This window comes from Colias philodice, chromosome 3 (genome assembly GCF_061535455.1).
Source record: "Colias philodice isolate Cphi_HAF_F1 chromosome 3, ilColPhil1 Martin Lab GWU primary, whole genome shotgun sequence".
In the NCBI taxonomy this organism is placed as follows: domain Eukaryota; kingdom Metazoa; phylum Arthropoda; class Insecta; order Lepidoptera; family Pieridae; genus Colias; species Colias philodice.
Window position 1 is genome coordinate 5,742,135 of NC_143088.1, and position 14,856 is coordinate 5,756,990.

Below are 14,856 nucleotides of genomic sequence, written 5' to 3' on the forward strand. Positions count from 1 at the left end.
CGGCCACTCGCCACTCGTTCGTTATTCGTCATCAAGCAGGGTGCGTGTTTGTGTATTTTTTTCAAACAATTTATCAAAATCTCAATTAAAATGGCCGCTAATAACAAATGGATCTACTGCAATTCATTAAAAAGGCTATTTGTTGCTCCAAGGGCATTTCGCCTTAAAATCCATTTTCTGGTCCAAATTCGTTGATCTTCCTCTTCTAATAAATCCCACAATTCGTTAGTATCTATCTGGTAACAGCCGATTTAAAACCCGTTTAAATTCTTTTTTTTTCGATCCATTTCAGACGTCCGCGTGGTGATCAAAACTGAACTGACTCGCCACTAGTGTAAATACGTGTTATTAAACAACCACTCGGTTCGGCAACTCTCTCGACCGAGAGCTTATTTACTGACTCGCCACTGTACTCGTTATGCTAGGCGTCCATTACAGGCGGATCGGGCCGGGCCGCATCGCAACGGGCCGTCTCTAATGGACGCGCTGTTTGCTCCTGCGTCCACCTGTACGGGGCGCGGCGGACCGCCTAGGCGGATTTTATCTAACAGACGCTCGCCGCTTACATCCGCCTTCCTGCGTCCACTAGACGGGTCGGGGCGGGCCGGGCCGCAGCGCACCACCGGCAGAAATCCGCCTGCGAAGCGATATCCGCCAATGCGTTGCGGCCCGCCCCGACCCGATCCGTCGCTAATGGACGATGTTTCATACAAAACATAGGCCGGCGTATTTTTGCGTTGCGATGAGACCCGGCCCGATCCGCCTAGTGGACGCCTAGCATTAGGTGTAATCGTTCCATGAGGTTGTGACTGTCAACTGTCAAGAAGACTTGATTATCTTGATACATATATGTCAAAATACATGTTATGAATAATTATTATAATCTAAATAAAATATTTTTCATTTTATATACAGCACTGCCATTTATAAAATAAATTGAATTATAAGTATATAAAGTCTTTTCTTCAATTCGAAATAGAATAATAGTGAATAAAATAATTAGGAAAATGGAGTGGCTAGGATCTACAATTTTAAAATCATTTTGGCGTCCAACTTTCAATTTCGTTAGGTTAGATTACATTAAAATAGATAAGACGATCGTTTTCTTTCACCAAGCTGAATTAATATTAACAAAGTTATGAATTTCAGAACGCGATATCATGCTGATAAAACGCGGTTGGTGCGAAGGTATGGGTATGAAGAGAAATTGTGGTGTGGTGGATTATTACCAAGATCTCTCGGTAAACGTTTGCCTATGCCAGAATACAGGTAATGATAGTAAATTATATTATAGAATTATAATTATTTAATGACTCCTTGATTACGAAGATTTTGATAATAATAATTTATTCTGCTATTTCTATTTTTATATTATATTATTAATCTTCGTTATTCCATGTAGGCCAGCTAACCCATGGACTGAACGTAAAGCTCTGTATGGACAGAATGATTACATTGATATCTTGGGCAATGGAGATTTGCATCCTGTTAAAACATTATACACAGTTCCGTCTTGGATAAGAGGCGTTAGTGGTAATGAATACCAGGTAAATATTCTTGAATTAATGTCTTTCAAATTAGAAAATCAAATATCCCTAACTCATATACTTCAGTTCATAATACATAGTCATATATATAAAAATTCTCGTGTCACAATGTTAGTCTGCATACTCCTCCGAAACGGGTGGACCGATTCTCATGAAATTTTCTGTCCATATCGGGTAAGTCTGAGAATCGGCCAACATCTATTTTTCATATGTACCACGGGCGAAGCCGGGGCGGACCGCTAGTATGATATATTATAATTAAATCATTAAACAAATTAAATAAAATTTATGTAATATTTATGAAATGCATCCCTTGCTTGATATTATGATAACCCTGAAAATTATATTAAAATTTATTGCAAATTTTACTAAAGTCATATTTTATACATTATGTATATAATAACCAATCCATATTTATTTCCTTTAGGTTCTCCTTCGTAAGAAAAAGTTGTTTTCTAAAACTGCTGTGCCAAGAGAGAGACCTACAAAATGGAAACAAATGGAGAAGCGGATATCTTTCCTCTATAGGAAACTTAACAGAAAAACAAAAACTGGAATGTCTAGAGATTAGAATATTTAATAAGTTTTTATTGTTAATTAATAAATAGTAGTCAAAACAAACAATCTTAGTATAAATTTGGTTTTAATATATATTACAATTTACAAAACATGGCGGAGTACTTTGAAAAAAATAGATTACTTTTAAAATATTTAAAAAAGGTATGTCTGAAAATTTTTGAGACCATTTTGCCATAGCTTGCCGTGGTTTTGTCAAAATTTTGTGGAAGACAACTTTACTTTAATATTTGCCATATGAACCAAGAGCCAGTTTCTAACTTTTGATACAACATAAGCATTTAGCTGATGACTAAATAACTTAGAAAAGGGGTCGGAAATTTCTAAATAACAATAGTCTGTTTATATTTTATTATTTATTATTTATTGATCTTCACACTATATTACATTTTATTCATTTGACTAGCATTATTTACTAATTGATTTTAAATCATAGCTTACTTTCTAATATATTTTTAAAACATGTATTCCATTTTCTATGTATATTTCATAGCCAGCGTCAGTTTCTGAATATAATTGTATGATACTGAATTCTATATCACAACATAAGCATTTAGCTGATTACTCACACTGTCTTATTACTTATGAACACATTCCCTAACTTATCATATACCCATACTTTACTTTACTATTTTTCTTTCTTTCTTTATATCTAATGATAAAAGTAGGGATAATATTGTACATTTAAAAAATTATGTTAATGGTGTCCTCACAAATTTAGGTTATGGCATTCAATTTACTCTCTAGCAATTAAAAATTCTTAGATGAATTAAGATTCATCCCCTATTGTCTTCAGAACCTAACGCCAAAGTACGCATTCAAACATATCAATTTATACATTTATAGAAGATGTCTCCAGTCTTCTTTTATCATATCTGCAGCTTTTTCTGCGATCATTACAACAGGGGCATGTGTATGTGATGCAGGTATACGAGGTATAATAGACGCATCGGCGACCCTTAAATTGCTGATTCCTTTGACTTGCAAGCGAGGATTTACCACAGCGCTGGGGTCTCTAGCCGGCCCCATTTTGCAGGTCCCCACCTGAAAATTTATAAGGAGCATTATATTTATAGTTGCTTTTGACTTCATCGAAGGATTCTAAAGTTGGTTTAGTTGAGAAAGACGTGCAGAGTTTTATCGTAAGGTGATTATCACACTGCCTGTTACGTGTCAAAGGCTCAAAGCACTTACGCGGGTACTTGCGGGAGTACATCGTGCGTGTCTTTTACGCACTTTTTTACGTTTGTAGGCGCTGTATCTGCATGAAGTATGAACTCACGTGGTTGTATTTTCTGTGTGTTGGAATGTCTGTATTTTTACGAGGTAGGCTGTTTTTTTTTGTATGGTGTCTTTCGATGTTAGCCAGAAGGGCTTCTACATTTTAACGCGGACGCGTGGGTAAACTGAAGGTTCACCCTGGTAGAGACATGCGCAAGGGCGTCCCCCCTTGACGGGAATCTCTTGGCCGGAAGGGCCCTAGTCGGACGCGCGCTCACCCGGGTGAACGCGGGAACGCGGGAACGCGGAACAAGGGACCTCGTCTTCGCCGGTGAAGACGGTGTACGCTTTCTGCTGTGAAGTAGGCTGTGTGGTGCGTTGTAGTGTGATAATCGCCTTAATAGCTAAATTGGCGCTCTTTGTTTGTATGTTCAGACATTGTTTTTAAAATTGCATGCTTATATCCTTGATTAGTTTCTAGTTATTTGTTACTTACTTGATGGTCTAACGTTATTGATGTTTGCATTATTGCACATTCCCAATATTCGTCAGAATCAAATTCTAAATGTTCACAGCCTGGGAATGGAACATTGTTTAACCTTGTCCCATATCTTTGAAACGCCTTTGTGCTAATAACTTTTTGAGTCTGTAAAAAAATAATTTTGCATTTGCAATTAAAAGCACACCTATCGACCATACCTAAATCTCACGCTCACTACTCCATTCGCATTGTTAGTTTTTTTGTAAACTTTTCCATGTTTCCAAGCGAGAGAAAGAAGTTTTTTTTTTTTTATTCTTTATGAGAAAGAAGTTAGAACCAAAATTGGTTACATTTTGTAATAAACATTAAGTTACTTACAAGCCGCACGCCTTCTCTCAGTGCTTTCATGTCATTTGGATGATCGAAATAATTTGGATGAATTTTAGGGTGGTCATCGAATTTTGCGCTCCTGAGTGTCAGCCGGCCATAACTTTGAGGGCGTATTAATACTGGATTTATTGCAAATGACTGCTGTCTCTCTTTTAATGGTAGAGAACCGTAGACTTTCCAATAAAACTGATCCGTAACTCCTAAAGAAGTAATGAGAACGTTTAAAAAGAACATTATAATATTATAAGGTATCTGTCTAAATACCTTCATTCTGTAGATATATTACCAAGTAGGGATCGAATTATTCCTAAAAAGTCGCCTGCAAGGGATCCTGCTCCCATGACTAGTTCAATATCTGGACGTCCTTCGGCAAGGTCGCTTCCATATTGAGTTTGGGTAAAAGCAAGACCAGCAGCTCCGCCCGGCAATGTGAGCGGTCCTCGTCCAGCCATGTAAGCAGCTGCTGATGTGGGCGAGGCAGCCAACATCTGCAAAATATGTAGTATCACAGACTAATAATAATATACTACGTATTAGTATAATACATCGCGAGAAGCTAATTTTCGATACAATCAGTATAACTTACATAATATTATTACTGATTACATAACCATTTCTAAATTTCGTACTTACATCATTTACGCAAAGTCCTGTCTGATTTACTATAAATGCATTTCCGGAGAACGTGACGTGATCTTGGAGGTTGTAACCAACAGGAGAATCTATTATGGGATTGATTCCAACATCGAGGAGGTGCTCTTGCGGTCCTACTCCTGATAACATAAGAAGCTGCGCCGAACCGATCGTACCCGCTGCAAGTATTACTTCTTTACGTGCAAATACCCGACGTCTGGAATACCAAGAAATTTTTTAAATAAATTTATTTTCCTTCTTATTTTCATTCAATTTTTGTAATTAAAGTTGTCATGTGATAAGATAAGAAGTTTCAGATGAGAGAAACTAATTTCTGACCGTTTTTTGTTAGGTAGTCTTATATATAAAATTCTCGTGTCACAATGTTAGTCTGCATACTCCTCCGAAACGGGTGGATCGATTCTCATGAAATTTTCTGTGCATATCGGGTATTAAGTCTGAGAATCGGCCAACATCTATTTTTCATATGTACCACGGGCGAAGCCGGGGCGGACCGCTAGTAGGTATATAATATTTTAATTAATAATAATTAAGCTTCCATAAGTGTACAAATTGAATTGCTCAGGTTACGTACAATTAAATTTGATCAGGTAGGTAGTTACTATTAAAACTTCGTAGGTAAATAATTAATTGTCAAAATGTTAATCAAACTAACTTACTTACCTCTTATTATGTTTTATAAACTCGACTCCAACAGCAGCTTTTGTGTCAGAATTTATTAAAATTCGTCTAACTGTTGAGAATTTTGACACTTTTAAATTCTTTCTAAAACGGACTGGCTCTAAAAAAGCTTTAGATGCACTACATCTTCTACCATTGCGAATGGTCGCTTGCGGTTTTGAAAAACCAATTAATCGTTCTCCATTTGGATCATTCCATTCATAACCGAGTTCCTCTCCCGCACCCTTGAACGCATTGTCAAGAGGTGATGAGTATGAAGCGTAATCAATATCCATATAACCACCCACACCATGATATGTTGAATTCTTCAGTTCATTGATTCGTATATTTTCTGATCTCTTAAAATAAGGTAATACTTCATCGTAACTCCACCCATTGTTACCCATGCGAGCCCAGTCATTATAATCTTCAGGATGTCCTCTTTGATATATTAAGAAATTGAGTACGCTGCTTCCACCTAGTACTTTACCACGAGGCATATAACATACATTGCCCCGGAGATCTCTGCAGGCTCTTTTCTCCGGCTCTGACGTATAATCCCAATTCATGGGTGTTATGGACATAAAAGGCGCGAATATAGGTATATCGGAAAAGAAATTTTCATTGCCACCAGCTTCTAATAAAAGAACGTTCCACTTTGTTATTTCAGATAATCTATTTGCTAATACGCATCCTGCCGAGCCGGCTCCGATAATAATAAAATCAAAATCTTGTTTATCTTTAGGAGTATAATCAGGTATGAATCCTTCTTTCTTATTTTGAGGTAATGGTCGAAATAAATCGGTCCAAAGATCAAAAAAGTTATTTATTTGAGATCCAGCTAACGAAAAGCTGCTTATAATTACGAATAATACACAGGATTTCATTTCGACTTATTTATTTTTCTTCATTTCTGAAACAATTTCAATTTTCATTAATTATTAATTGATCTATATAATAAAAGTGAATCGCAACATGTGTTGGGAAGCGTAAAACCCGGGAAACGGCTCTACCAATCCGGTCCATTGTTTTTATGTTTTTTTATTTTAAGAAAACATGAAAAAGGGGCAATACAACTTTGGCTTGGGTAGCTAGTTTAAATAACTTTGTCTACATAAAAAAAATTGAAAACTAGATTTCCTCCCGCGGTTTCACCTGCTTTGTCTAAAGCCTAGTAAATTATAAAAAAATCTTCCTCTCATTTACTATATCCAATTTATATGTACCTACAGAATTACAGATACGCAGACGGCGAAAGCGACTTTGTTTTATACTAATTACCTACTTACTAGGTATGTACCTAGTGAGGAAAACTATTTAGGTACACCATAGGTACACTATCACTACATAGTATAAAACAAAGTCGCTTTCCCTGTCCCTATGTCCCTATGTCCCTATGTCCCTTTGTACGCTTAAATCTTTGAAACTACGCAACGGATTTTGATGCGGTTTTTTTTAACAGATAGAGTGATTCCAGAGGAAGGTTTATATATATAATAACATCCATTAAATAGTGGAGAAGTACTGTTATTTTTGAGATTTCTAATGTGATGTCGTAAAAAATTACATTTTTTCCGCTTACATTGCAAACGCAGGCTGAACCCTACGAGTTTTATCAAAATAATGTACTAAGTATTATACACATTGAAAAGGTCTACAGAAAAGTCCGCGATGGTATATGTCTATCTCTTATGGATAACCCACAATAACTTTTTTTTGTCATTTACTTTTTACGACAAATGATGGCTAATTTTCGATGCGATTTTAACCAATACAGCATTAATCCTTAACCAATTAAATACCTTGAATACATTGTTCATTTAATATAGATCTATATGGCCTTTTACACCGTATGATTTAAGTGAATATTTTCGAAGATATTACAGATTTAAAAATTGCGGGACGTAACGTTTGCGGCGGTACCGGCCGGCCGCCCGGCTATCTATTTTATACCCGTGCGAAGCCGGAGCGGGCCGCTATGTTTTTATATACAACGTTCACAGTTTTTCTGTAGTGTATTTAGTATCATTATTGCACCCATGCGAAGCCGGGGCGGGTCGCTAGTTGTTTAACTAAAAAGAGATTCGATTCATTCCTCTTGTCCTTGTACTTGTTCATAAATAAAAGATATAATTCTACGTATAAAGTCAAGGCCACCACATTCACATAATACATATTAACGTAATGTAGATGACCTTCAAACCAGCTGATCAGAACACGCGTGGTGACCTTGTTGCTTGCATTATGCCCAAACGAAGTGACGTAGTATAGATACCGATATAAGTGTATAAATTATATCAGGTTTATTATTTATATGCAAAAGAATGCGTAAATTGTTATGGATAACGTCACATAAATATTACCATGCCTACGATAAATATTTCGTCATAACCATTTTTTAAATATTTAACGTCTATGTACCTATAGGTACTATACCTATACAGATTTATTATAAACATTATAGGTACATTATATACATATACATATTTGAATTGTCTTTGTAATTCGCAAATACCTACAATAAAAAATATGTAGCGAGGATAGTTAGGGATATACCTTGGTTTCCCTATACCTATTCCAAGGCAGCCAAAACCAAGTACCTACATAATACATGACTACCTATATATAGCATTACGCAGGTGCAATTGTGAAAAAATAATAATTGTTAGGCAGTAGGTATAATTCATTTCTTATACTAGCATGAAACTCCATAATAAACAATTTTGAATAAATACCGCTGCACAGTAACGACACACAATGACTTTATCACTTTACACTTTACAGAAGCCTGATCATATTATCACATACATGCTAAAGTCAATACGACATCAAACAAATATGTTTTTAGTGTGTGCCTGTTGGCCTGGAGTTTTCGAAGTGTTTTATATTAAAACTAGCGGTCCGCCCCGGCTTCGCCCGTGGTACATATTTCGCAATAAAAGTTAGCCTATGTTCTTTCTCAGGGTCTAAAGATTATCTGTGCCAAATTTCATCAAAATCGATCCAGTAGTTTATGCGTGAAAACCATACATACATACATACAAACCTTTCCTTATTTATTAGTATAGATATATAAGTAAAGCGTTATACTTATAATATGTATCTATATTTAGATCACTGAATTATGTTGCACTGTAAATTATCATGCAATTAAGTATTATTAGAGCAGTTGGGTCTCAGTGGTTGAGGATGGCTTGAGGTTTCAGACTTCAATAAATTAAACTAACTTAACTATATTAAAATATAAAAAGTTTAAAGAACTTTTATCAAGCATCTCTTGGCCAAGGTCGTAGATTATATTATATGGCTTATAAACCCACATATGAGACCTGTGTCTCAGAATACTCAATAGTAGCTAACGCTTCCTGTGTCCTTACATTCTAAATGAATGAATGGGTTATTTAACACATTATGACAATTTGTCTCAATTTATTTGCACATTAGCAACCTTTTGTACTACGTAATAATATTATGTTTGATCAATTTGATAGAAAAATCTTACTAATGGCACGAAGAATTTATTGTACCTATATACCTATAATAATAGAAACAAAAAAAATTGCAAAACATAGTAAAATATCACCATACATTAAAATGTAGATAGGATTTTGTGCTTGATTTGAGAAAATAAAAATATATTTTTATCCTTATTTTTAAAGTGAAACTTTTATTACATCGTCTCAAACTTTTTGGTTTGTGTAGCGCATGTCGCGTGTATCGCGGCTGCCGAGTAGGTAGCCGACCGTCACGCGACATGCGCTACACAAAGCAGTGTTCGGAACCGTTCGAACAGTTTCACTTTTACCGTGGTTTCATAAAACCACACAACATTTTTTATCTTAATTATATTCAATGCCACGAGAGATTTTTTTTTATTGACATAAATCTGAGAAATATTTAAGTGAAACATGAATTTATGATGCTGTATGCTTCAATTTAAAAAAATGTTGTTGGTATGCAGTAGACATATTTATTTAAACATAATATACCTATGTAAATTGTATCTAAAGGATTTGTTAATTGAGATTAGTTCCATAGATTCAATATTATCTGAAAGGAAAAACATACTACATATTTTATAAACGGGCATTACTTTCCATATATTATATAGTTTATTTGAACAAAGATTGTTATTATTTGTTATTACTTACGTAATTTTATTTATTTTTATTAATGCAATATGATAAGTGTCTATGTAAAGAAAGAAACATTTATAAGACTCAACACAATTAAAACAAGACAATTACAAGTCGAACAATACTATAAAATAAATAGGAAGTTTTATTATAAACGAAAACTTAAACATACTTACTGTACACCTAAACTGAGTAACTATTGAAAGTGTTTGGAAATCCCAAACTGTACCTATTTGCAATTTAAGTTGACAAATACCTAATAAGTATTTTTAGATACAAGAATTGATGTTAATTTATATTTTTATTCAAATTAAATGAAATCTCATTTCAAATCTCTACTTAAAACTAAGGGTAAGTTGAACTATATTTTGTAATATATGTATTTATTTTAGATTTCGAACTAAAGAAAATATTTCTCTTAATACCTATACCATAAAAGAATGTTCTTTTCGTTACACTATTTATAACTCAAGAAAGGCTGAACCGATTTGGCTGTAATTGGTAAGTAATTGGAGGTAGTTTAGAACCAGGAGACGAATATAGTATACTCAGCTCTTATATTTTGGAAAATAAGTTATAATCCGGGTGGAGCCGGGGCGAACAGTTTGTAATTACTAATTATCTTGCACGTTAATATCACAAATCTTTATTTAGCTCAACTACTCTACATCTGTTATTTATCTGCATGTATGGGTACAGCAAAGACAAGCCTTGTTCAAAATATTAATTGTTTATCATTCTTATTTACTGATATATTTTTTAAAGTTATTAAAAAAATTCATTTAATTTACTTATTCGATCATGCTATAATAATGATGGATTCTTGGTACAGTGGATAACGCGCGATGGTAGAAACGGCGGCCAGCGGGTCCTGGGTCGATTCCCTGCAGACTAAATCTCGGATAAACTACATACTTTTCCATAAAGAAATTCGTTCAGTGAAACATATGTATGCATAATGCATCTGCCCCATACCCCACTAGGCGACACGGGACTTCACACTTTTAGTGGTGGAACGACCGCGACGGTTGCTTTGTATATAGCTGTCTAACATTATACATACGATAACATATACGTATACGAATAAAAAAAATATGTAGAATGAAAAATTAATGGATTTATGTTTGTGTTACAATTATGAATGAATAACTCGAGGGTAGATATATTTTGAACTTAGTTATGACTTTTCATTATTGTTTAATTAAATGTAGTATTTACTATTTGTATTAGACATGCTATTTAAAAGTTAAAGCAAATGTTTCATTTTTTCAATATGATCAGATAATAAGTTCTTGTTTCTATAAAATGTAATATATATTAATTATTAATACACGTTGTCATGAAGGTCAGGAAACTGTATATATTATGAAATTTATTTCGAGAATAGGTTTATTATGAAGGTTTCGTTAAGGCCATACAGAAAACATGATAGTCATCTAATTTGCACGATCACCGTGATAAGGTTCTTCGTAAACTAAAACAATATTATTGTAAAAAAAATTAATATAGAATCATATAAATATTTATATCTAGGAACTTATATTACGTTACGTTTAATATAAAAAATTACAAAATTAAGTAAAGCAAAACATAATTTTATTATAATACTAGGTTATGAACAAGAACATTATGATTTCTATCAAATCTTGGTCGGACTAAAAATGTGACTTTATTAAAGTTACCTATAGGCTACAGGGTTCGTCCATAACTTTTAGCAATGTTTGGCCTACCATAATGGGAATTTAGGCTTGGGATAATATTATGTACCACAGTAAGAATGGGAAAGTTGACGCTATAAAGGCACCCCGAAGGTTTTTAAGGAACGCGATAATATACTGTAAACATACTATGAACTATCTCTACCTGTGAGCGTGACCTAATTTTTACGGAAGCATATTCGACTCCTGCATTAATTTTAAATATCACGAAGTTGAAAATTAACACGCCAAATATAATTGAGCACTGTGGATTTCGTATTATTACACATATTATACATTTTTGACGCATTGAAAGAACAACAAATGGGCGGAAATGTTCGGTTAGATAGAGTCGATGTTTAAAATGTTATTGAAACAAATGATTAGTTAAGTATTTATTATTTTTAATTATAAAATGAGAAAGTAAATTCATTTTTGAATTTTTTTTACCTGGCCCTTGCTATCCTTGATTTTTTGTACCTAGTTGTGGCCTGGAAACCTTGTATAGTAATTCAAAACAACTCTTACATCATGGTGGAACATTTGCGATTTCGAAACTGATACTGAACTTACAAGTAACAATACTACATACTTTAGAGTTATTTTATGGCATGTAAGGTACTTGATTAATAGATATACCGATGGAATACACGTACTTTACGACGTTACCTGCATGCACAATCGACCAATATTATATGGATAGAGTAATTGAGATGGTATGCCATGTGAGTAGTCTCAGTAGAACATAGAGCAAATATATGTCGAGGTAGATGCGTTAAGTGGTACTCTAGTACACATATACCTATATTATATACTGGTTCGATTGAGAAATCGTACCGTAAAGGGTCCTCTAGCTTGTTTTTAGTCCTTGTGACAAGTTCTACCAGTAAGCTGCTATACATACATATATTTTAAAATATTTTAGTTGTTATTACAAAAATTATAGGTACATTATTATTAAGGATGAAAAGTAGGTAATTGCAAAATATCTAATGTATACAACATTAGATATTTTGCAATTTTTGAATAAATAAATTAGGGTACAATAAATACAAAGCCACTGGATAAACATGATTACTGTAGATGCACAATAATAAACATTAAAAATGCTAGGTTCGTTCAAATAATACCTACGTCTTAAAAGTAAATAAAACACCGTTATAACAATTGTGATACATAATAATTTATTTATCGTGATGTCATGTCGTTTAGATAGGTACTCGATAATCTTCTTATATATAAAAATGAATCGCAAAATGTGTTGGTAAGCGCATAACTCGAGAACGGCTGAACCGATTTCGATAATTCTTTTTTTATTATATTCCTTGAAGTACGAGGATGGTTTTTATATAGAGAAAACGTAAACATATACCACGGGCGAAGCCGGGGCGGACCGCTAGTCTTATATATAAAAATGAATCGCAAAATGTGTTGGTAAGCGCATAACTCGAGAACGGGTGGACCGATTTCGATAATTCTTTTTTTATTATATTCCTTGAAGTACGAGGATGGTTTTTATGTAGAGAAAACGTAAATATTATGTACCACGGGCGAAGCCGGGGCGGACCGCTAGTTCTATATATTTAAGTAAAAGAAAAGGAAATTACTGATGTTCCAGTATTTCATTAAGTTATAATAATTCTTAATTTATTATAGATTCTATATCACTGAATATCGCAATATGTATGAATTTTGAATTTTTTTATTGCCTAAACGGGTACGGTCTACTCTTTAATTGCCTCCAAACCTGGGTAAATAATGTTTGATAAAATCAAATCGTATCTATTATAATCAATTCTTATTATCTTCTTCCAAGTAGCTACCTACTTACATCTCGAAATGAAAATCATTTAAATATAATTAATAGGGGTTCTTGTAACTCATAACACAAAATATAATAAAAATTGCTTACCTACCTTAAGAACACATTTAAAACAAACACAATAGAGCACAATATGTGCTCGGTATATCCCACTTGGTCATCCAGTCACAGATGCTACCCACAGAATAATGAAAAGTTCAGATACAGAATATATATTAATGGCAAATATTTTTTCCCGCATCGCGCACGCACCAAGGCGTATATAGGATTGGTCGTGTGAACATGAGCGTCCACTCAATTTAAACTTAAGGCCACAAGACGAGATCGACTGGCTCCACTGATAGGCTATTTAGCAGGCTTATATTTTACCAAATTTTTTGATAACTTATTTATATGGAAACCTTGTAAATATATTCATTTAACGAGCTGACATGCCCTTTTTGAGAAAATGCATGCTGTCATGCTTCGTGGATTGCATTATTGCGATGACATCGTATTATAAAATATTTAACTGTGTAATAAAATAAATCAATTGCTGATCTCGCGATAGCATGAGCCTATATAGCAAGACCGTGTCTAGTTCAAGTTCGCCTCTTGAGAATTCGTTTACTGTGCCAATTAATGGCACAAATAGTGTAATTTGTAGTTTCAATCTTCAAAAATATCTACTATTGTGTAATTAGAGATTGTGTGTAATATTGTTTTTTCTAAATTATACCATATTGCACTTTCTTTTAAAATCGTTTTTAATTGCGGACCGATCAGTAACTAGCTGCATTTCGAATTCCTTATTTTTATTCATTATTTATTCAACTACTTCTTCTTCTTTTGCAAATAAATATAATTTTATTTTAATTTTAATTTTTAAACTTCAAGTCATGCTCGAGTAGTTCTCGACCGTGAAAGATACATCCAGTCATCCAATAATAGAAAGTCAATTTGCCATGTAATTTGGGAGTAAATAAAAATACTAGATTAATTTCAAGGTTCAGGTGATCTTTCAAAATGATAGAAATCTAAATATAGCAATTATTGCAATATTACCTTGGTATTGGGTTTGATAACCCTTATTGTGTCTGCAATCTAAAGAAAACTTAACTATAGATAGAAAGTAGAATAAAAAATATTTTCTCTCATATTTGACTTAGATGCAATCATGATTTTTTTTTTAAAAGAGTTGCTAGTGAGTTGCTAACTAGGTACACAAGCTCTAACACGAAAATACATTTAAGTACCATTAATTATTCGATTTCGTGTTTTTCAATTCTTTTCTCTACATCCCTTAAGAGAATAATGGAAAACAGGGACAGAGATTTATTTACGAAAGTTATTTATAGTCTGATCCATTATTAAACAGCAAAAGTCACAAAAATATCCGATTTCAATTTATTTTCTTCTTCATATAAATAAGATACTTTGATTTAACGTGCAAGCACAGACATCTAATATAATAATATGTGCAAGTAAGAAGGATGATAATAATTATATAATACATTAGCCAGTGAGTCAGTCAATATTACGCGTATTACCTACTTAAATTATCCGGTAAATATTTGATGTATTATCATTTATCAGCTTTATAGCGTGAGGTGATAATAATGTTAATAATATTTTATTACTTACATCTTAATAGTTAATCTATAAATACATTTTCAGGTTTATTTTCTATCAT

At 33.5% G+C, this 14,856-nt stretch overlaps 2 protein-coding genes across 2 annotated transcripts; one reads left to right on the forward strand and one right to left on the reverse strand.

Annotated features, from left to right (window-relative positions):
- The first annotated feature begins 833 nt into the window (after positions 1–833).
- mRpL51 (mitochondrial ribosomal protein L51) lies at positions 834–2,183 on the forward strand. Its single transcript, XM_089714354.1, has 4 exons — positions 834–1,069; positions 1,150–1,269; positions 1,403–1,547; positions 1,975–2,183. Exons 1-4 carry the CDS (start codon positions 1,008–1,010, stop codon positions 2,116–2,118), a joined length of 471 nt encoding a protein of 156 aa, XP_089570480.1. The 5' UTR covers positions 834–1,007; the 3' UTR covers positions 2,119–2,183.
- A 307-nt stretch (positions 2,184–2,490) lies between these two features.
- LOC149489645 (glucose dehydrogenase [FAD, quinone]-like) lies at positions 2,491–13,486 on the reverse strand. The gene is made up of 7 exons (XM_089714339.1): positions 13,279–13,486; positions 5,533–6,442; positions 4,849–5,065; positions 4,502–4,703; positions 4,204–4,415; positions 3,841–3,990; positions 2,491–3,167 (listed from the first exon to the last, which is right to left on the reverse strand). The coding sequence occupies exons 2-7, from the start codon at positions 6,414–6,416 to the stop codon at positions 2,964–2,966; spliced, it is 1,869 nt and encodes a 622-aa protein (XP_089570465.1). The 5' UTR covers positions 6,417–6,442; positions 13,279–13,486; the 3' UTR covers positions 2,491–2,963.
- Positions 13,487–14,856: the final 1,370 nt, after the last annotated feature.